The sequence below is a fragment of the Mustela erminea genome, chromosome 13 (assembly GCF_009829155.1).
Source record: "Mustela erminea isolate mMusErm1 chromosome 13, mMusErm1.Pri, whole genome shotgun sequence".
In the NCBI taxonomy this organism is placed as follows: Eukaryota; Metazoa; Chordata; class Mammalia; order Carnivora; family Mustelidae; genus Mustela; species Mustela erminea.
In genome coordinates, this window is record NC_045626.1 from 13,673,657 (window position 1) to 13,694,368 (window position 20,712).

Sequence of the window (20,712 nt, forward strand, 5' to 3'; positions counted from 1 at the left end):
TCCGGGAACCTGTTTGTTTATCGGATGATGCGGCAGGGGATCCAAGGCCACACTTGGCGACAAACACTGGACTGGCACATGTCACTCAAGTGCCACAAACTCACGGATGAGCAGACGAACTCGTGACTGCCTTCCCCGCCTGCTTCTCCTCCTGCCTCCCCGCCTCCCCGGGGCTCCCCCTCTTTCACCGCCGCTGCCCCAGCTCTGGCGGCCCCACCTGCCTTCGCCCCGGCCCAACACGCTCCCCCGCAGTGGTTCAGCTGTGCCGAGGTTTTCTTCGCCCTGTCTCACCCCTTCGCTAAGGAACATCCGACCTTCTGCTTCCAGGCCCCGTGAAAATGTTGTGGCCAGGCCGAGGTCACCTCTCCACCCTCCCTGTGATCCCAGGGCTGGTCACCAGGTCAGGCGCGAGTGAGAACCCCTTGCCACACTCTGAGGTCCCAGCCAAGGGATGTTTGCCGAGTGGCTGCTGAACTGTGCACAGGCCTCCCCATCAGATGCTGTTTTTGTGCCAAGGAAACAGAGCACCAAGAAGAGGGACCACAAATTCCTACACTCACACACTGGAACTTCAAAGACACTGGAAGGTGCATCTTTATTTAGATGAGGCTGATCTCTGTCGGGGGTCAGCAAGCTTCTTCCATAAAGATGCAGACTGTCGCTATTTCAAGCTCTGTCCTAACTGTTCAACTTAGCTGTCCTAGGACAAAAGCTGCCGTAATAATACATAAATGAGTGGCTGTGTTCCCATGAGCTTTATTGGTAGACATTGAAATTTGAATTTCATGTAACTGTCACGTGTCATGAAGAGTTACTCTTTTTCAACCATAGACTCGTGGAAGAGCTTGATTTTTTTTTTTAACCGAAAGGCCTCGCAAATGAAAACTTATCAATACAAGCCGAGAAGAACGGAACAACTGCTGGACAGGGGTGAGGAGGAACAGAAAGGGCGCTCCCCGCTCCCCCCCCCCCATCCCTTGCAGCCAGAACTGTTTATGCCGCCATCTAGCGGTCAACTCCCGTGAGGTCGGCTCTGAGGGCTCTCCGCCCCGCCAGGACCTGGAAAACAGTCTCCCCTCCCATCAGTTCAGGGCCACGGCTGGGGTTTGTGTTCCTGACCACACCCAACAAGGACTTCATGTCCGTTAAACCAAAAGTAAGGGTGAAGGCAAAGAACTCTAAACCTTCAAGAAACCTGTTAAAGTGAAAAAGCAAGCTTTAAGTCAGAATATTGAGACTAGTCCAATTTCTACTACCTTTTCCCAAGCAAGCATTCAGCTTTCGGGTAAGAAAAAGAAAGGTTGGAAGGGCCAGTTGTTCAAGATGAGTTTAAGGCCGAGCCCGCCCGTGAGTCCCGCTGGCCTGCAACACAGGAAGATCTGTACCATCACACAGCCATGCCTGCAAAAGTCCTGTGACGTGGGCACAAAGAAGCGGAGGAGCCCAGTGGGTAAGATCCATGGGTTCCACTCCAGTGCGTCACTGAATTGCTCTGTGTCCTGCGTGGTTAGCCTTTGTGCCACTTCCCCAACTGTTAAAACGGGGCAAAAAACACCTACTTCAGAGAGTTGCTGGATGCTGAAATGAGCTAAGGGTATCTTGGCCTCAAGGTATCAGCTACCACGATGAATTTCTTGAGCACCTACTACGTATCAGACATTGAGTGTTCTCTATATTTTGCCAATGAGATCCTTGTAACTGTCTTACAGAGTGAACTCTTTCCTCCATCCTGTAAACACGCCTGTATATATACACATAAGTAAATAGATGTACTGTGGCTGGGTGGTGGTGTGGTGTGGAATCATGAAGGGTGTCAGCTCTTCCCCACGTTCATGTGATTTAAGCATCCAGTACACAACGGAGTGACCCTGTGACAAACCTGACCGAACCCTGATGTGCTGGCAAGAATGAGCACTGAGCAACTGTTAGGTAACGTGGTAGCATTCTTAGCATTTAGGAAGGCTTTCGGGGTGGGTGTGACCCGTCACTGTTCCTGCCTGGAGGTGATCTTGCTGCCGTCACTCCTGGCCTTTGGATTGTTTGTGACTGAATGCAGCTGGTAGAGGGAGTGCCTGGGACCATCTACATGTTGGAGCTTCCAACAACCAGTGGTTACCTGTCTCTTCTGCTTGCCCTGCTACTTTATCTCGCCCATTTCTGAAGGTCTGTAAGTTTATAGCTAATGGAATATTCACATACTGCTCAATTTATCAAGACCCCTGAGGACAATGAAAAACTCGGAGCTCCAACAGGATATTTGCGCATGTTTAAAACCCCGGATGTTGGTGAGAGTTGCTGCTCCCTGAATGTACCTGAGATGGGCAAATGCTTAGAAGCTAGTTCCTAAAGTCCCGGGGTTTCCGATCTTTGCAAAGTTTCCCTCATCCCACATCTTCAAGTCCCTCAATGAGACACAGAAAAGAGATGTTCGGACCTACCAGGATCCCAGCCCTATCCTCTCTCAGAAACCCAGAGACCCCAGGGCCGTTAAGACCATGGGTCTCTCTGCAGAGACGCACCTGTGAGGGCAGGCAGCGGCACGGGAGGTAAAGCACGAATCTGAAGCCTGGTCTTCACCATCGGTGTGTCTGTGGCACTCACTCCATTTGAACCTCGAGTTCCCAATCTGTGAGATGGGAAGGAGGAAGATCCTACACCCTCCCCAGAGTGCTGACCAAGAAGCACGGGGACAAAGTGCAGAGGAAACCATCAGGCACCATCAGTGTGTTTCAAAGGTTTATAATAAACTTTGAATGTGATGACTGAAAGAGGAGATTGCTCAAATTACTTTTATGGCCAGCTTCCTGCGTTCTTTAAGGTTTGGGGCACAGGCTTACAATCTCAAATGTTTTCTGTCTTACATTCAGTTTTCTCTAAATTAGGTCAGTGGGAAAGAACATCTGCTGGCTTGCATTGTCCTTGTCCCCCACCAGGTGGCGCTGCTTCCCAGTTAGCAATTTCTTTTGGCGAGAGGCTGGCTGAGACCTCCTTTTACATGGATCAAGTTGGAGCTGCAAGAAGAAAAAGAAAAAAAAAAAATGAAGAACCACCCCGCTCCCCCACCGCACGCCCCCACCCCACCCAAATTCCAAGTGAGCAAAATGGGACCTGGGGGTAAGAGCACTGTGACGGAGAACTGCAGTCACTGCCCAAGTGGTACACTGCCAGGTGGAGGGTCTCCGATGCCTCCATAATGATGTACCCCAACTTCCAGAGCAGACAGGAGGAAGCCTCCAGGCCTGTGCTCCCAAGATGGACAGAGTCTGCACACACGCACACAGCTCAGGCAACGTGTCCCCACTCCCATCCAGAGGCCTCTCATTTTTCAAAAGAAGAATTTAAGAATTTGGTTCATGTCTCAAGGTACGGCCGGGAAAGTCACTTTTGCATGTTATGGGCACAAGAGCGGCAAATTGTAAGCAGTGATGCAATGCTGATGTCGGACCGGCCTTCGGCATCCAGACCGCGCCGGCCAATGTGCTAACGGGCGTTCTCTGGGAAAGGACAGTGCTGCCCTCTGTGCACGGTCAGTGTAAAGGGGACCTCGAGTGGATCCCTGCCTCTCAGCCCTTGGACACTAGAGTCCATTCTCGTCATAGCTGGTCCCCCGACACCCCTCCCCCAGCCGCCAGTCCCCCACCATGCCAGGAAGGTCCAGAGACACGGTGACCATGTTTTCCTCATTCCCCCACACCTCATTTCCCTGAAAATAAATGGGCCCTCCGGTGGGGCGCCGGGGTGGGGAAAGTCAGCATTTTTCTTTATTCTTTTGAGATGAAGTGATCGAAGGGTTATGGGGTTGAGCTACTGCCCCAGCTTGCCTCCATTTGGTTTCACGGCCTTAACCTTAGAGATCTTTTGTAATCAGTATGTAGAATTGAAAAAAGGTGTCTTCCAAGCTCAAATGGACAATGCTCTTAAGTACTAGATGCTACCTGTCAAAAAAAAAAAAAAGATTATTTTACACTGTGCTTTAATCTTTATGGAACCTTCTCAGAAAGATTTGATTTTTAGCACTTACATAAAAAAGTAAATGTGGATTTGCCTTCTACTCCAGTGTCAAATAATCGGGACTGGGCCACTCAGCCCAGGGCCGCCGTCATTTGGTAAGCTCTCCAACGAGAGCTGATTTTTGAGGACAAGGAATATTTTGGTTTTTGTCAGTGGACAGAGCTGAAGTAGCTAATCGCAACATAAGAACGAACCATGTTGCTAGGTCCTTCGCCACCCAGAGGAGCAGACCTGCCGCCCTCCTCCCGGACCCCGCTCTTTCCCGCCTTCAGGTCTCCTCCCCGACAACCTCCATCCTCCTGGTCCTCAAAAGCAAATTCAACAGGCATCCAAGTGCCTTCTTGGTGCTATTTCCCAAAGTTGGGCCTTTTGCTTATATTAAAATACAGTCTTGTTTTCGCTTTGGGGAAAATGAAACTCAAGAGGCCCCAGGTTCCTTCCACTTGCCTCCTCTGGCCCTGCTTCTCCTCCTGCCTCACCCACACCCCAACCAGTCTCGGAACGGCCAGACCTTCCTGCCTCCACCAGCCAAGTTTCTGTAAATACCAGAGTCAACATGTTCCTTCTCTACTGAAAACCGGGAAACTTCCAATGTAGCCTTCCATCAGCTTCAAAACCTCCAGCCTGAGTCTGGTTTATCTCTTGAACCACAAACCTCACACCTCTTCTAGAATGTTCCCTCTCCACACCTGCCTTCATCTCCTCCTCCCGCCCCAGCCACCAAACACTGTCCCTTACAGTCCCGTGCCCCCGCCACACGGGGACCCTCAAGGCCCGGCCCTCTGCACACTCCCTGCACAGAGCCACCGTTCGCGGGCCTCCCGCGAGCCGAGCCTTCCGTGGTGCCACCGCGTCCGCCCGGGAGGGTGTCGCTACGGACTGTGCGGGGATGCGGTCCGCGTGAGCGCAAACTCTCGGAAAACGATCTGGCAAGTCCTGGAAAACTGAGGATTTGGGTAGGGCTTACAGCCTGGCACTGGCACTCCTGGATTTGAAGCCGGGAGAACCGTCGCACGCACGAGCCGGGAGACTCCTACCAAAACGCGCCCGCGGGAGCAAAAATCGAAAACCGCCCGAGTGTGGACGGAACGGCTAAACTGTGCGTGTGCGCTTTTCCCCTCTGCAAGGTAGTGAACATGAATAAACCGCGGGACATCAGGCCCGCCACACCCGATGAGCAGGGACAGTCACAGAAGACTACCCGCGAGCGGCCTTTTCTGCGAAGCTCAGGAGCGAGCGAGCCAGTGTGGTGGGGGGAGGAGGGCGGAAGGGGCGAGGGGGTGAGACGGCCGCGGGCAACAATCCAGTTTCAGACAGTGGGCTCCTGGGGCAGCGAAGGAAGGAGGAGAAGGGACAAGGGACAGGCAGGGGACACAGGTGGCAACACGGGTGGCCTGGGCACTAACTGGCAGGCGGTTCCTCACGAGGGCCCGAGTGCAGGTGCATCTGCTGGCTGAGCGGGGAGCCGGCTCCGGCGGCTGCTCAAACCCACTGTCCGAATGGGCCCGGAGGGAGGGAACACTCGGAAGGTGGCTCCGCACAATTGGGCCACCAGTCCTGCCTCGTGCACCCGAGCCCCTGCGCGCCCACGGCTGCGAGGGCTGGGGGAGGGCCAGAGGGGTCTGGGTTGGGCCCCGGGTCACCAGCGCTAGGCGGGACCGAGCTGTGCACCCCCGCGAAGCCAGAGTCTCCCTGTGAATTACTCGGTGTGCAGAAACGGACTAGAGACTGGGTTGGAGAAGACAGAACCGGGGGGACACAAGCTACTCCATACTGTCCTCACAGCTGCCGGGAAAACTCAATCGTCGTAAATCCGAGAGAGTAAATCAGGGCCCCTGCACCTGCGGGGCGGGGAGCCTCCATCGGAAACAGCCCTGGGCACACAGCGCAGGCCCCGGGGACAGAAACACAGGCTCTCCTTCCAGTGTCACACAGGCGACCTACAGAGTAAGACTGGGGGGTGGGGGGCGGGGAAGAAACTCAAGAACATCCAAATGGCAAAAAACAAACAAACAAAAAACTTGGGGATTCACCGCCCCACATTACAGGGGTAATGGGGTGATTCTTTAAAAAGAAAAATCAAATCACCACGCGTGGGGTCCTCCACCCTTCACTTTAACACAAGGTGCGATAAACCACAATTCTTACGCTGTTTTTCATTTTTTTTATTGCTGTTAATTCAAGGAAAAAGGGTTGCATAAAATCCAATCTGTTCTAGAAATATAAGTGGCCTTTCCAGTACATAACATTTCAAATATCAAAGTATATGGTAAACATACAAATAAGGAGAAGGTAACATACCTCCTATGTACAGTACAGTATTTTAAATCATAAAATAAGCTCCATGAAGTACAACTGGCAAGGGATTCACAATGCGGTCCGCACGTGGCTTATCAAAACTCTCACCGGAACAACTCAACTGCAGCTTAACAATTAATTTAATAATGTGGTCCAAAAATACCCAGATCAAATAAAATATATTTAATCAAAATAATTTCCTTTACTTGAACTTTTCTTTTTAAATTAAAGCTTTCATCTACCCCTGCATCCCCCCTCCCCTTTCCCCTTTAGCTCCCACCCTGAAAATTAGTTTCAAAATGTACATTGCTGCTATAAATATAAATGCTACCTATGAAGCATTAAATGAAGCTTCTTTTGTCTTCAAGTTTTTCCTTTTATCTAGCAATCTGTTAGGCTTCTGCACCAAGACCAAATATTTAAGTCCCTCTGCTGTACACCCACGTTACTCCACACAACAAAAACCTATCCCTTCTGCTCCGTACTGAGGAATGAGAAAACGAAACCGGCCCCGACCCTTATCTCAGACTATACAGTGGTAGTTGCTCATTGCTGTTGAACGCAGCAGTTCCAAAAATACACCCAGTCTTCCAGATAATCTCAGTGCACTTTAGGAAATCAAAAATTACCTGGAAGCAATTTAGTACATAGATTGGCTTTAAAAAAAAATTTTTTTTTTAAAACAGCAGCATTAAACTTAGTGACATGACACTGACATGATTAACACCATCTTTACACACTCAGAATTCAGTCTTTCACATTATAATCAAGCATAGTGGTAAACTTATCAAAGTGACTTTGCTACGAGAGACGGATTAGGGAACAAACCTGACTTTTGCAGAAACCACAGCTTCTGCTCAGATTGCAATAAACCATACACATTTTTAAACACAACGTAACACTGCTACAGTTGGTGTGAGAAAAGAAGAAATCTTTACTCAGGTAGTGTCTCTTTAGCACGACACAGTGGTAGACTACAAATAAGATCGGCTGTCGACTTTCATTACACACAGACACACAGAACAACACTCACACTAGTTTGTTTACTTTATTATGTCTCTCTGAAGCAACAGGCTAAAAAAGTATGATGAAGTAAAAAGTTTTTTGGGTTTTTTGTTTTGTTTTTATTTTTTTATTATTATTATTATTTTTTATAAGAAAAAGCTCTTTGTCCTCTTCAGACTTCGTATTTTTTTTGTTTCATATGGTTTTACTTCTTCCACTCTCTTCCACTAACTTTAATTTTGATTTGGACCACAAGCACTGCATATATGTGTTTACGGGATGCTGTTCGGTACATATATACACACAGTTCAGGGGACTTGATGTGTCCTTTCACAGGAAGGTGACACATTCCACCCTCAATTTATAGGAAGGGCAGGTCATGGAAGTGGAGACCGATGCGTGGCCAACTGCCCTGGCCACGGGTCACTGGAAGGAGGGTGGCGGGGTGATGTGTGTCCTTTAGGGTGAAAGTGAGAAGAGTGCGGAAGAAGCAAAGTTTCTCTTTTTCAAAACCATATGACTATCACCAGTGTTGTAAAAAAAGGTCAAATACACAGTTTTAAAGATTCAGTAAACATTGCACACAGCAAGTATTCAGTGTAAAAAAAAAAAAGCACAGCAAACATTTTCCTTTTGATAGTTTGTCTGGAGGTTTAAATGACATGTATCATACAGATAAGCCTGTTGTTGAACCAGGAGACCAGAGGCTCAAAAGCAATGCATTCTTTTTTGTTTTGGACATCGGTACAAGAGAAATGAAAAGTCCCAACTGCATAGAAATCTAGGAAATGTATAGACAAAGAAACACAAACAAAATACCTTTCCTTTCCTCCCCTCCACACCCCACCATGACTCCCCAACACGTCAGGGTATTAAGCAGTCAAGCTTTACTTGTTTCAGTCTGCAGAATCCAACGTATCATTAGAAGGGGGGAGGGGAGGTGCGTATCTCAGTCTGTAAGTGCCTAAAACGGGAAAACAGAACTGCTAAGTCACTGCTTACAAGGCAAGGCATCACAAACCACAAGACAGCAAACGGCATGCTCGGCAGAAGGCAGCGTCCTCCGCACAACTACGATTCCAAAACGGGGAAATAAACTACCTTCAAAAAGTAGTATGAAGTTTGTGCTTTAAGCTCAACCTAAAGCTATCAAACTTGACCTTCCTGTAAAAATGCCAAGTATACACTCACAATTCAAGCTTTTTTTGTGTGTGTGTGTGTGTTTGTGTGTGCGGGGGGGGGGGGTGAGATTTGGCAAAACGACAAAAGCCAAATCCAGGCAAAAGAGAACAGTCTGGTGTCTCTGCTGAATGTGCGGTCTTACGCAGACTCATCTAAGAACGTTTTCTTGTTTCTGGTGGTAATAACATTAAACAGAGTTCAAATAATTCCCTTATTCCCAGACCAGTGCTTAAATATTTTGTCCCTTAAAATGCAACAGCATTTTTTTTTTTTGGAAGCATCTGCTGGGAGGGAAAGGGGGCATGAGGGAATGTGTGTGAGGCCAGCTGGCCAGGCACCGATCCACTCCAGAGAAACTAGAAATCACACGTTGTCAGAGGACCACGTGACTTCCTACATCTTCAGTATCTGAAAAGTCTGCTTACTCTAGGCAACAGGATTATAGCTTTAAAAAAAGTGCTGCAAGCAAGAGATTTGACATATATAACGCAAATCCCCATGGTACTCCTTCCAAAGTGCCTCAGTGGTTTTATGCTTTCCTTGGAAACTGAATTCCTCTCCCCTTCCTTGCGCTGCGTGCCCTGGGTCTACACTAGGTCTTCCCACTTGCATTTCGGGATTCCTTACCGAAAGCACAACACCCATAAAGGAACACACACCAGCTCTTTCTGCCACACCGGGGCCACCGTGCTCAGTAAGGCAGGGAGAAACGGGCACACTCAAAAACAAGTCCTCTGGGAGCTCTCATGATTACCTTGTTGACTGGCCTCCATGGACGACTGCTTGCACTCCTGTGCGTAGTGTCCGCTCACGCCACAGTTGTAACATGACACGTTCCCGTTCTTCTTGGGCCCCGAAGCGCTCGTGTTGGCAACTACGTTCGGTGCCGGGTAGACGGGATAGAACCTCCCGAAGCCCGCCATCTGCTGCAGGCCGTAGTTGGCTTGGCTCCCCATGACCGGGTCGTGCACCAGCCCGTTTGCGTACGGAGTCTGAGGCAGAAAGAAAGGAAGCTGGTTTCCGTTGCTCTGATGTGCTTGGTTGAGGTAGCTGCCATTGCAGAGGGACGGCAGAGTGAAGAACGACGGGACTCGGTACATCGGCCCGGGCATCGGGTTGGGGTAGTAGTAGCTGTTCAGCTGCAGGCTCCCGTTGGTCCCGCAGCTGCACCTGCGCCCGCACGAACCGCAAGGGCCCGAGCCCACCTGCTGCGGCGGCAACACCGTCCCGTTAGCGTTCGTGTTTCCCACCGCACTGATGTAGGACGTGCTGTCACTCTGCGCAGTGCTGTGTGTCAAAGCGGGGCTCGGGCTGGGGGCGGGGCCCGGGGTGTGGGTGGGGACGGCGGGCGGCCCGGCGGGCGGGGCCTGGCTGAGGCCCGCCCCCGCCGACGGGGCCGACGTGGCCGCCGGGCTGAGCACGCTGGAGCTCTGGCTGGGCAGCACGCTGGCGGCGAGGGGCGAGCCGGGCAAGGTGTAGGAAGCTGGTGGCTGGGCGGCTGACAGGCCGGCTGCTGGAAGAACTACCTTCACATTGGTAGGCTGAGGGACGGTCCCCGTGTTTCCCTCGATTTGAGGCACCATTTGATTGAGTCCTACCACCTGGGATGCAGATTTTGTGATGGGGTCCGTGGTAGCAACAGGAGATCCCGGAAAACTACCTGGGCTGTGGACAGGAAGAAAGGCAGTGTTTGGTGATCCAATGCTCAGACTCGCGGGGGGCTGCTGTGGGATGTTAACTGGGCAACTCTCTGAAGAGCCCTGTGGGGGCGGCAACTTTAGCCTCTGGATTGTGAGGTGTAAAGCGGGGGCGCTGCTGTGGGGGAGGAAGGCTGACGGAAGAGGTAAAGGGGAAGCCAGTAATTCAAGGTGTTTTTCGGATTCTCCAGTAGAAGCTGCTGGCCCCAGGATTCCAACAGGGGTAGAATTTGTGGATTCCCTTATTGCGGAAATAGCAACAGGACTGGGAACGAGCATCCCTATTGTCTTGCCATCGGCAGATTTGGGTGGAGGAACGTCAGACTTCTGGGCACCATTGTGCATGACACAGTGTAAAGTTGGCATAAAAGAAATATGCTGATACTTGGGTGCGGTTAGGGGATCTTCTAAAAGGCCTCCGTTGTCGCTTCCTAATGAAGCAATCTGAACAGGTGGCTGGACAGTGACGGTCTGGTTGACAGAACCATAGCCTGTAAACCTGGTTGTTGACGGATTCCCAGAATCCTCAGAATTGCTGTCTGTGTCTAAGGGAAACATATAAATAGATGTTAAAGCATGCATCACTCCCGTCCCTTGCGAGAAATAAATTTTATCTTTTTTTTTAACTTTTATTTTACATTTTATTTTTTTAAAAGTACCTTCTATGCCCAGAGTGGAGCCCAGTGTGGGGCCCGAACTCATGACCCTGAGATCAAGACCTGAGCTGAGATCAAGAGTCGGACGCTTAACCGCCTGAGCCACCCAGGTGCCCCAAATTTTAAGTGTATCTAAAATGACCTCTGAGGTTTAGAACTGGAGGAGATATGTCCCTCGGTTTCCTGACCACCAAGTTGAACTTCATTCAATTTTTTACTTCCTATGGACTTCACTTAAGAAATATAGAGATTCTGTTAAAGGCAAAACTATGCTGACAATAAAAAGACCAGTGGACGCCAGGGGTGGGGAGTTGAGGGCAGAGACGAAGAGGCAGAGCATAGGGGGCTTTCAAGGTGGTGATAAGACATTATACATTCGTCCACTGCCACTGAAGGTGTAACCACCAAGAATGAACCCTTAGGTCACTGTGGGCGCTGGGTGATAATAACGTGTCAACAGATGTTCATGCTCGGTGAAAAGTGCACCACTCCAGTGAGTGCTAGTGATTAACGGGGCAGACTGTCTACACGGTGGCAGTACAGGGGAAAGCTCTGTAGTACCTCCCTCTTCATTTTATCGTAAACCAAAAACTGCTCTAAAAAGATTAAGTCTTTACAAACAAACAAACAAACAAACAAACAAAACAAAACCATGGAAAGATAAGCAACAAAAAGTTAACTGGAGACTGAATGAAGCACAACATAAACAGAGAGCTTTATTTAATATCACCTTATTACTAAGAAAAGGATTGGGTCTTTTTAACTTTAATCAATTTTAAGCAATGCACTTGATCTGTATTCTGCACTGCCAAACCCAAGGTCTTCACATGGGTCTCACATACATGATGCCATTTAAAGGAGCTCAGTTACAAGACTATCCTTCACCCAGGCATCTAGCACTAGGGAACGGAAGAGAATGGAATAAATATCTGGTAAATATTCGTACTCTGACATATTTCAGTGGGAAAAAGAACATTTAAAGCCCCTAGGATAGTCATAGACCAAATGGTGCTGGAGCACAAGCAGCGAGACAAACACGAGAGTGCCGCCATTTCTCCCGTGGCAAAACAGCAAAGTGGCAAATCCAAAATTACACTTTACATGGTATTACTGCTGCAATCGCTCTTAGGGCTGTATGTAGAAATAGCTTCAATCTAGACTTCCCTTGGGTGTCTTGACTTCTGGTATAAAGAGGGCAAAAGATAAGGTCTAGACCACAACAGGTAGGTATTATAAACCCAGATACTGCAGTAATTCATAGAGAAACCATGCAATTAAATGTAGTGCCTATTTTAACTTTTTTTTTTTTGCTCATAAATACAAGCAGAACTGCATCATATACTGAAAAATGTTTACACATTAAGGTAACTGCTAGCAATACTCAGCAAAGATGTTAAAAACTTCTGAAACAATACTAAAAACAAATCATACTAGTAGTCTTTCTCAAGAAAGGTTAAACAGAACCTGCTTAATGACAAAGAATGTCAACAGTGTTACTGAATCGATTATAACAATTTAGGAAGAAGAGTTTCAATATATGAGTAAGTGATTCTAGCATAAACTTCCCTGAGTAACTGAGGTATTTCTTCCTAAACACTTCAAAACAAAATGTATCCAAAAATTAGTAACTTATTCAAGGCATTTTATCTGTTCTGTAACATCATAGGAATACACAAAGACCAACATTTAAGTCCAAAGAAGACATCATTTTTTAGGTGGTTAACTACATTTCTGTATGAACTGGGCTTTCTTTAAATCTCAAGTCATGGCAAATGGCTCTATGAGTTTAAACAATCCCAAGTGGTTTTCTGAGTATTGTAGGGACTCCTCTAGCTAATGAGAGATGGTCTCTCCCTTTTCTGCACTGGCTTTCAAAAGTAGGAAGTCTCAAAACAAAACCCCATTATGAGCAACAGAACAACAAAGTCACATGCTTTTTAAAGCAACCTTTTCATGCACTCAAAATTCTAAAAATGATTAAAGCTTTTTCCCACAGTGGATATATTTCCCCCTGCTGGTTTTAGACATTCCAAATGATTCTTCATTTAGGGAAGGCTCAACTGAGTCACTTGAAAATCGGGCCTATCTGAAAATGGCAAGTTCCTACATCCAAGCTGCCAACTCGCTCTACTGGATGGCAGGAAAGGGAGGTTGCAAAGTAACCCGGGTGCACAGATGTGCTCTTCCCAATTCTGACCAAGGGGCCAAATGTGCACTGTTAGCTCAAGAGCCCCCGGATTATTGGCAAATCCCACAGAATCAAGCAGAGCATGTGAATTGAAGCACACTGAAAGCCTATCTATCCTGGAAAAGGCATAAAAATGCTCTCATTTAACCTTCATTAAGAGCTGTGGGCAGTCCATTTTTTCTTCTTTTCTGTTAGCAAAGTGCAGATCAGAAACAGTGCTGCCTCCGATGAGAACTCGCGGTCGAGTCACTACATGCTGCCTTGGTAGGGCTTCAGAACAACTGCACAGTCGAGACGGGCTGTGAGTGCACATCGTGATGCAGGAGCACTCCTGCTGTAGCTCCCTAAGACATGACGTGATACTCTAACACAGGAGCAAAGGTCTGGGAAAGCTATACACTGCCCAGCAAGCAGCCACACATGGCTGAAATACTGTGGTGGGAATATTTACACAAATACTTTGTGGCCCAAGAGAAATCAGTTAATACTTCCCACTAGCATGGGTACATCTTATAACCGTCAAATAACCCAAAATGTTCCTAATCAGATATTTATAACCAAGATGTTACCAGATGTGTTTATCATGTGTAAAGAATGATATCCTCATTTAATATATACATTTTTGAGATCTCATTTCCAGAATGGTAGGGTAAGGTTCTCATTTCACTTCTGCATAAAAGGAACAAGAGTCCTGGCAAAAACTGTCAAAATCAACTTTTTCAGAACTCTAGAAATTAACTAAAGGCTTGCAGCAACCTGAGGAGTGTTTATTGCAGAAAAGCTACTGACTCTCTTAGGAAGAGCAAGCACTGTGGCATTTTACCTTGCCCTATTTCCTGTATATTTTCTCCAGTACAGAAGTAGCTTTATAAAGGAAAAGTTTTGCAGCTACAGTAGCTTTATAAAACTAGCAGCCACTAGAAAAAGCATGCATTTGGAGCTATCTAAAAGCCCCATCCCCAAAGAGCTGTCACTATTGGCCTAGCAATTAGACCTCACTCTGTTAACAGCTGCTTACCCACGCGGCATTTGTCACAATCAACCAGCAGCAAATGTTTAACAACTTGGCTGCCTCAGGCAGCATTACCACTTTGGGCTAACAAGAGCGTGACCAAAAAACTTTAAAAGAAAAAAAATACGAAGAATGAGATGTCCACAAGGAGTTTTGAAAAGCTTCCACATATTCCTAAAAATCTTAAAAGGCCATACTTGTATCTTGAGCTGTATGTAAGCCCAGGAAAGACCAGAGAAAGCCCTACATTCTTACTTTTGGCTGACTCTGAGCTTCTGTTTAAGGAAGAATTAAGAACATAATACATACAGAAAATAAATAGCAAAATGGCAGATGTGAATCCTATGTTATCAGCAATTACAGTAAAATTAAATGGATTAAACATTCCACTCAAATGGCAGAGATGGGCAAATGGCTAAAAAGCCATAATCCAACTACACACTGTCTATAAGAGATACACTTCCGATTCAAAGACATGAATAGGCTTAAAGTAAAAAGACAGAAAAAGAAGTACGCTATAAATAATACCTAAGAGAGCTAGAGTGCTGTATTATTCTCAGATAAAATAGTCTTTAAGACAAAAACTGTTATTAGAGACAAAAAAGATATTTTATAATGATAAAAGGATCAATCCATTAAGAAGATATGGATATCATAAATAAGTACTTCCAGCAACACACACATTTTTAATTTTTCTACACTGAACTCTTTATTTTATTATGACTATTTTCTTTCTACTTAATTTCATATGCAGGGAAATAAAGCTTTAAAAAAATCAACACTGCTAGGAACTGCCAAGTCAGTGGTCTATAAGACACCCTTTATACCAGTTAAATTTAAAATCAATAATGACATTTATAGAAACATAAAATTATGTATGTCTGACTGATTTTAAGAGACAATATACATTTTCCTCTGCCACCCCCACTTCCCTTCCAGAGAGCAAACCTCTGTCTTTTTCTTCTTCACTTTCAAAGCTTTCTCTTCCATCATGTCGTGGGCTAGAAGGAGAACTGTAACTCTCTGAAGAGGTTTCTCCACATGTGTCATGTCCAGATCCAATGTCCAAATTCACATCTAAAAATAACAATTCTAGTTTTTAAAAATCATGTTAAGTAGTTAAATTAATTTCTAAATTGAACCATTAAAATTAGTTACAGCTATAAAAGTTTTTTTCTTTCAGTTTGTCTGCAAACACCTAAAAAGCTGGTCCTCGACCCAGGTAAAAATTCATTATTAAAATACAATTTTAATTGAAAATAACAATAACAAATACATTCTTCAAATAAAAGCAGAGGGAACAAGTCAATCTTACTGGCTTTTTAAAAAATCAGAGTTTAGTTTCTTTGTAGTGACTGCTCAGTCCTAGCATATGAAGCCGTTATCTAAGTCTAGATATTTTAGCTTCTCAGAGCTTATTGGAAAATACATTCTTTAATAGAATTCAAGAATAGAACTGACTGCCAAAAATGCTTATTCAGTGAAATCACTGTGCCTGAGTATTTAAAAAGACTCAAATGCTTCCCATCTAGACTGAGTAGCCCCTTGAGTTCTGCCCAGAAAACAGGCGCACACCGAGGTGGGGTAGGGGGTGTAGTACAGAACTTGTCATGATCAATTAGTCATATCTGTTTTGGGCACAGAGGAAAGATTATTAGTATACCTAGTATTAGACATTCCTGCACTGGAGCAAACTTAGATAACTCTTCTATTCATTTCTGTAAACTCAGCAGCTAACATAGTTTCTGCCTTGCAGCAAGCGCTCAACATGTGTTTAGTGTACAAATCCACACATAAGGAATTCTGGAGGCATTTCGGAATTATATAGATGAGTGAACCATTTCTATGGCAACCTGGTAGAAGCAGTAAAAGGTAACTGCTTGGACAAAATATGTTTTAGAAAAAAGATATGGTTTGTGTAATAATGAACTAGTTAGCTGACTAATCTGTGTCCTCTGAAGGTATTCAATTTATAACAGAGTTAGTACGGTTAAGGATGACCTAGCCTAGCCCACCCACTCCAATGGTAAGGAAATACTAGAGAATAAAGTCATTAAGAATGCAGATGCTGCAATTCCCTTTGGGTAATAAAAGGCCAAACTGCCAAAGGAAAACGGCACAAAATCTCATGAGCCTCTAAGAGTGGCAGAGGAGTCACTTGGGCAAGTATTAGTTTTACAGAAAAGTAAGCTGGAGGGTACTTATGCATGGTAATAGGTTCTGCATTACCAGCCATAACATGACTAAGGAAAGGGATGCGAGCCAACACTAATGGCGATCAGAAGACCATCTAATGCGCCATGGCGGCCAAACAGCCCGGCACCAAACTGGACTGATCACTGTGGCGTGTGTGCAAATCACGCATATAAATATCTCAAGCAGCAAAATGAACAAAATGAACAATTCTACTGAGGGACTCAAAGATCCAAGGACAGTTCTCACACCAGAAATGTACGCTAAAAGAGAGCCCCTGGAGTAGGATGAGCTGAGATTTGCTCACTAAAACTCAGACAGTGAAACCCCAGTGGAGTCTTTGAAACTTCAAAGCCGAAGTTCTGGAATGGGTTTAAAAAAAAAAAAAAAGAGCGGCTATTTCTCCAAATGCCAATTTATAGAATGATTCACTCTAGATTACATAGCTAGTAAATACTCTCATCACCAAACTGTCAAACATAATCATTTGCAGTTTTTTAGGAGCTATACACATTAATCTAACTAAACATAATCCTCTCTTCGAGGATCCAGAAGGCACAGAGTCTCGAACTTTTCTCATCAGGAATTACATGATCCTCTGGAGTCAGGAGGCGTGGACGGGGAGGCTGAAACAATTATGCCAAAGGACGGTCCACCCACTGTCCTTTCGAACAGAAGCATACTTTTTTTTTATTTGTTCTCTCTCAAAGGGTAAAAGGTTATGCATGCTATTAAGAAGACAAAACCTCAAAACTTGTCCTATTCTAGTCTAACAGTAAAAATCCGGGTTATTAGTATGTTTGAACCAACAGAAGTTCGGGTGGACCAAAGAAGTATGTAGGTCTGTCAGATGACAGAACCATATGAGAGGAAGCTGGAGATGTTTAAGTCTCTGACATGTCTTGAAAGAACTACTGAGAGGTCACCTATCTCACAGCCCCTCCAAACTTCCTGGTGCCACAACTCACAACGGAAGAACGGGGTGGAAGAAACACAGGTGATACAGTGGGACAAAGTTCTTAACAGCGCAGATGAAGTAAAGCAAGCAGCCTTTTAGTGGACAGATTTAAAGCTGGAGGTTTTAAAAGCAAATACACTGCAAAGAATACAGATGACAAATAGGATGCCTGCTTTTTGGGGAGGACACAACACGAAGGGAGGCAGTAAGGAACTTCTTTTGCTCCCTTTTGTATCTTTAGAATATTGAACTATATAAATGTATTATTACTCAAGATGGAAGTTAAATTTTAAGATAAAAAATGAGTAATACTCCTCTTGGTTATTTAAAGATGCAGACAACCTCCCCATCAGAGGATCTGGTATTTTCAACTCAAATACAGTTTCTACACTTTAAGACATGCAGAATTTTTCCATAAAGAAAAAAATCTTAAATATATTTTGAGTTTACCGAATGCTTAAAGGTAATTCCTTCTTTATACCCTAATGTTTCAAAGGGACATTAATAAATAGAGGGTTCTGTGTTTTGTTTTTTTTTAAATTGGAGTCGGCAAACATTCAAGCTACATTTGACATTAGTGCAAATTTAGAGATTTTACATACAGTGTATGTAACACAGAATAAGGTCAATCTTAATTAAAAAAAAAAAAATCCTGATGTTATATTTTCAGAATACTGGAAAATAAAGAGCCCAAGGAATTGGGAGACTGGGATGTTATTTAGAAGTTCTTAATTACCTTCGAATAGGGAAAAGGAACTAAATTACTGGGCACCGAGGGGCTCAGCAGTGGCGAAATGCTTTTCATGTGCAGCCATATTTAATTCTTACAATCCAGGGAAAGAGGTTCTTACTCCTGTTTTACAAATGAGAAAAATAAGGCTTCGGAGAGGCCACACGTTCACAAAACTAGTGGAGTACAACAGTCAAACCTACACTGGGCTGAGATCAAAGTCCACAGAACTTCTCTGCAAAGAGGAAGCTAATGAGCAGGGAAGAGTGGTGTGCTTCTTTGGGGTGCAGCAGTTCCCACATTACGTGAGAGACAAGGAACAGAGCAATGTTCTGAGGGTGGCACAAATTTCGACTGGGAAATGACCCAACGTGGTAAGTGATCTAGGAGACAAACATGTGGGCGGTGCAGAAAATGAGCTGGAGGGAGGAAAACCAGAGGCAGGGAGATGTGCCGGAAGTCATTTCCAACCATCCACCGACAGAGACCTTTCGTCGCTCTTATTTTAGCTCTTCCTCCTCCTCTTAGCTGCCACTACCACAGGAAACCTCAAAGATAGCTAAGTGTTACAATAAACTCATCAACAACGTGGGGTTTTTTCCCATGTCATTTTCCCCCTGAAGACAGTTCAGTTGGCTAATTCAGTGAGTTGGCCAGATGATTTTAGGATCAAAACGTAACTCTATTTCCTGTATCAATTTTCAGTCTCTCTGAATAAATAGCTGGCTTAAAAGCAAACTCCATTAAAAATACATATTCTGGTTATTCGTGTTGTATCACAACTGAGCTTGCTATTATTTGAATAAAATTTACATCTAAAAAACCCTTAACTTGTGAGTCAGTCCACTAAACAAATGCTTTAGGTACACGCATGAACAAAAAACATTCTCCTACCAGTTTACGGCCCTTTATTCTCTTTTATCTTTCCTATTGATAGTAAACACGACCTTGAAAAGTTATCATTGAGTCAGCAGAAAGGATATTTCTCAAATGAATACAAAAGCAAAAAAAGTGAAGAAACCTTAAAATAAAAGTAGGTATATGGAAACTAGACAAATCTAGCACAATAAAAATCCGAGTATCTGCATTCCCCTAAAGCTCCATAAAACCCCATGAAGGGTGGCCAGTAGAACAGGAAAATGTCAACAAGAAACCAAAAAATGACTTTACACAAGAACAAGGACAGGTTTCCACGAGGGTAGAAAAGATCTTCCAGCAGTGACTGGCTTGAGAAGCAGACAAGTGAGGGGCCGGTTGCTACCAGAGGAAGGAGGAGGTGGTAAGTAGAACTGTGGCAAAGGAAACATTTACCCCCATTGCTGAATCCTACGTCCTCAATTAACGCCATTGATTCAGACATTGCTGTTCGCATCAGTGCGAATTCCAATCAGTGCGAAGTACAGTATCAAGATTTGACACAACACTCCAATACCTATTATAATGGGTATCATGCTAAATACATTTAGGTGATGGGTATTTAACAGAAAAACTTCCTTACCTTTCACAGAACCACCATGGGCATGTTGAGAAGTAGAGAGTCTAATACCATTTATTCTACTATTCAATCTGTTGTCAGTTTTCTTCATTTTCTCCCTAAACCCAAAGTATACACGTTAGCGACATTTTTTATAAGCTTCTCTAGAGAACACAGTTAAGTAGTATTACTAAAATGCCCCTCGGGGACTCCTGTGTGGCTCAGTTAAGCGCCTTCAGCTCAGGTCATGATCCCAAGGTCCTGGGATCCAGCCCTGATTTGGGCTCTCTGCTCAGTGGGGAGCCTGCTTCTCCCTCTGCCTGTCACTACCCCCACCCCGGGGGCTTGTGCTCTCTGTTTCTGACAAATAAATAAATAAAACTTTTAAATAAATAAAATAAAGTTCCCCTCAATTTTTTTATAATAAAAAAATTTTAGTAAGCTATAATCTAAATGCAAGATTCACCTTTAATCTGAGAATTCTGAACCTCTCCAAACTGAGCAGATTTGGCAATAGCTTTATTTCAATCATTTGCATTTGTTGATAACTTTGAATTTAAAAAAAAAATTAAGCCCTGCAGTAAAAATAGGAGGAAAACTAGTCGAAAAATACCATCTGTATGATGTCAACTAAACAGGCCCCCCCATGTTGACTTTCTTACCAATTTCTATTACTGGAAACGTTACATTGAACCTACTTTTCTATTTGTGGCTTTCCTTTCTTCTTATTTATTGACGATAAGCCTCGTTTCTCAGTTGAATGCTAATGGAAAGAATAAAAAGAAATCAAACAGACTAACAATAAACCACAGTGTGGAGTTATCCTTCTGAGATCAAACATTCTAATAAATTCTGATTTCTAACCTACTTCCTAAAGATACCTACCTGAAGCACTAAAATCTGCGCATTCTCTGATAAATACTTATTATTAATCTAAGAAAAATACCTACTTTGTATTTCGCTTTTAAAATGGACCTGTATTCTTTCCTCTGACCACAAAATAACACACAGTCAAGAAACTGGTAGTTGCTATACCTTCAACAGTATTCTCTTAAAGTCCACGTTGTTAAAACTTCCAAACGGTTTTGTCAACTTTAAGAAGAGAAGATGTAGGCACTGAAGCAGCGAGAGAAAAGGTATAATCAAATGGACTCCGAAAATAGGCCATTAAGTAGGACTAAGATAACATACAATTTCTCAAAATATGCTTCAATGCTTTAGTTTGTAAAAACGCATTCCAGTAAAGGTTAACATTTGGATCTGAGCATTGGCCAGAAATAAAAACCAGGTTAACCCATCTATTTTCTG

General features: G+C 44.6%; 1 protein-coding gene across 6 annotated transcripts in view; it reads right to left on the bottom strand.

Moving 5' to 3' along the window:
- Positions 1-861: 861 nt before the first annotated feature.
- ZCCHC2 (zinc finger CCHC-type containing 2) overlaps positions 862-20,712 on the bottom strand; it is a 61,519-nt gene continuing 41,668 nt past the window's right edge. Inside the window, exons 10-16 of one of the 6 annotated variants that reach the window (XR_004278182.1) lie at positions 20,440-20,520; positions 20,103-20,167; positions 19,429-19,523; positions 14,998-15,126; positions 9,251-10,738; positions 3,847-3,935; positions 862-3,011 (exon numbers count right to left, since the gene is read on the bottom strand). Coding sequence is in view for 3 of the 6 variants with exons in the window: in XM_032311108.1 (XP_032166999.1) it covers positions 8,211-8,278; positions 9,251-10,738; positions 14,998-15,126; positions 19,429-19,523; positions 20,103-20,167; positions 20,440-20,520 (1,926 nt within the window). In the remaining 3 variants the exon portion in view is untranslated. Of the gene's footprint in view, positions 3,936-6,161; positions 8,279-9,250; positions 10,739-14,997; positions 15,127-19,428; positions 19,524-20,102; positions 20,168-20,439; positions 20,521-20,712 lie in introns of those variants that run through there. The other 5 variants (XR_004278181.1, XR_004278180.1, XM_032311109.1 and 2 more) reach the window with 5 other exon arrangements.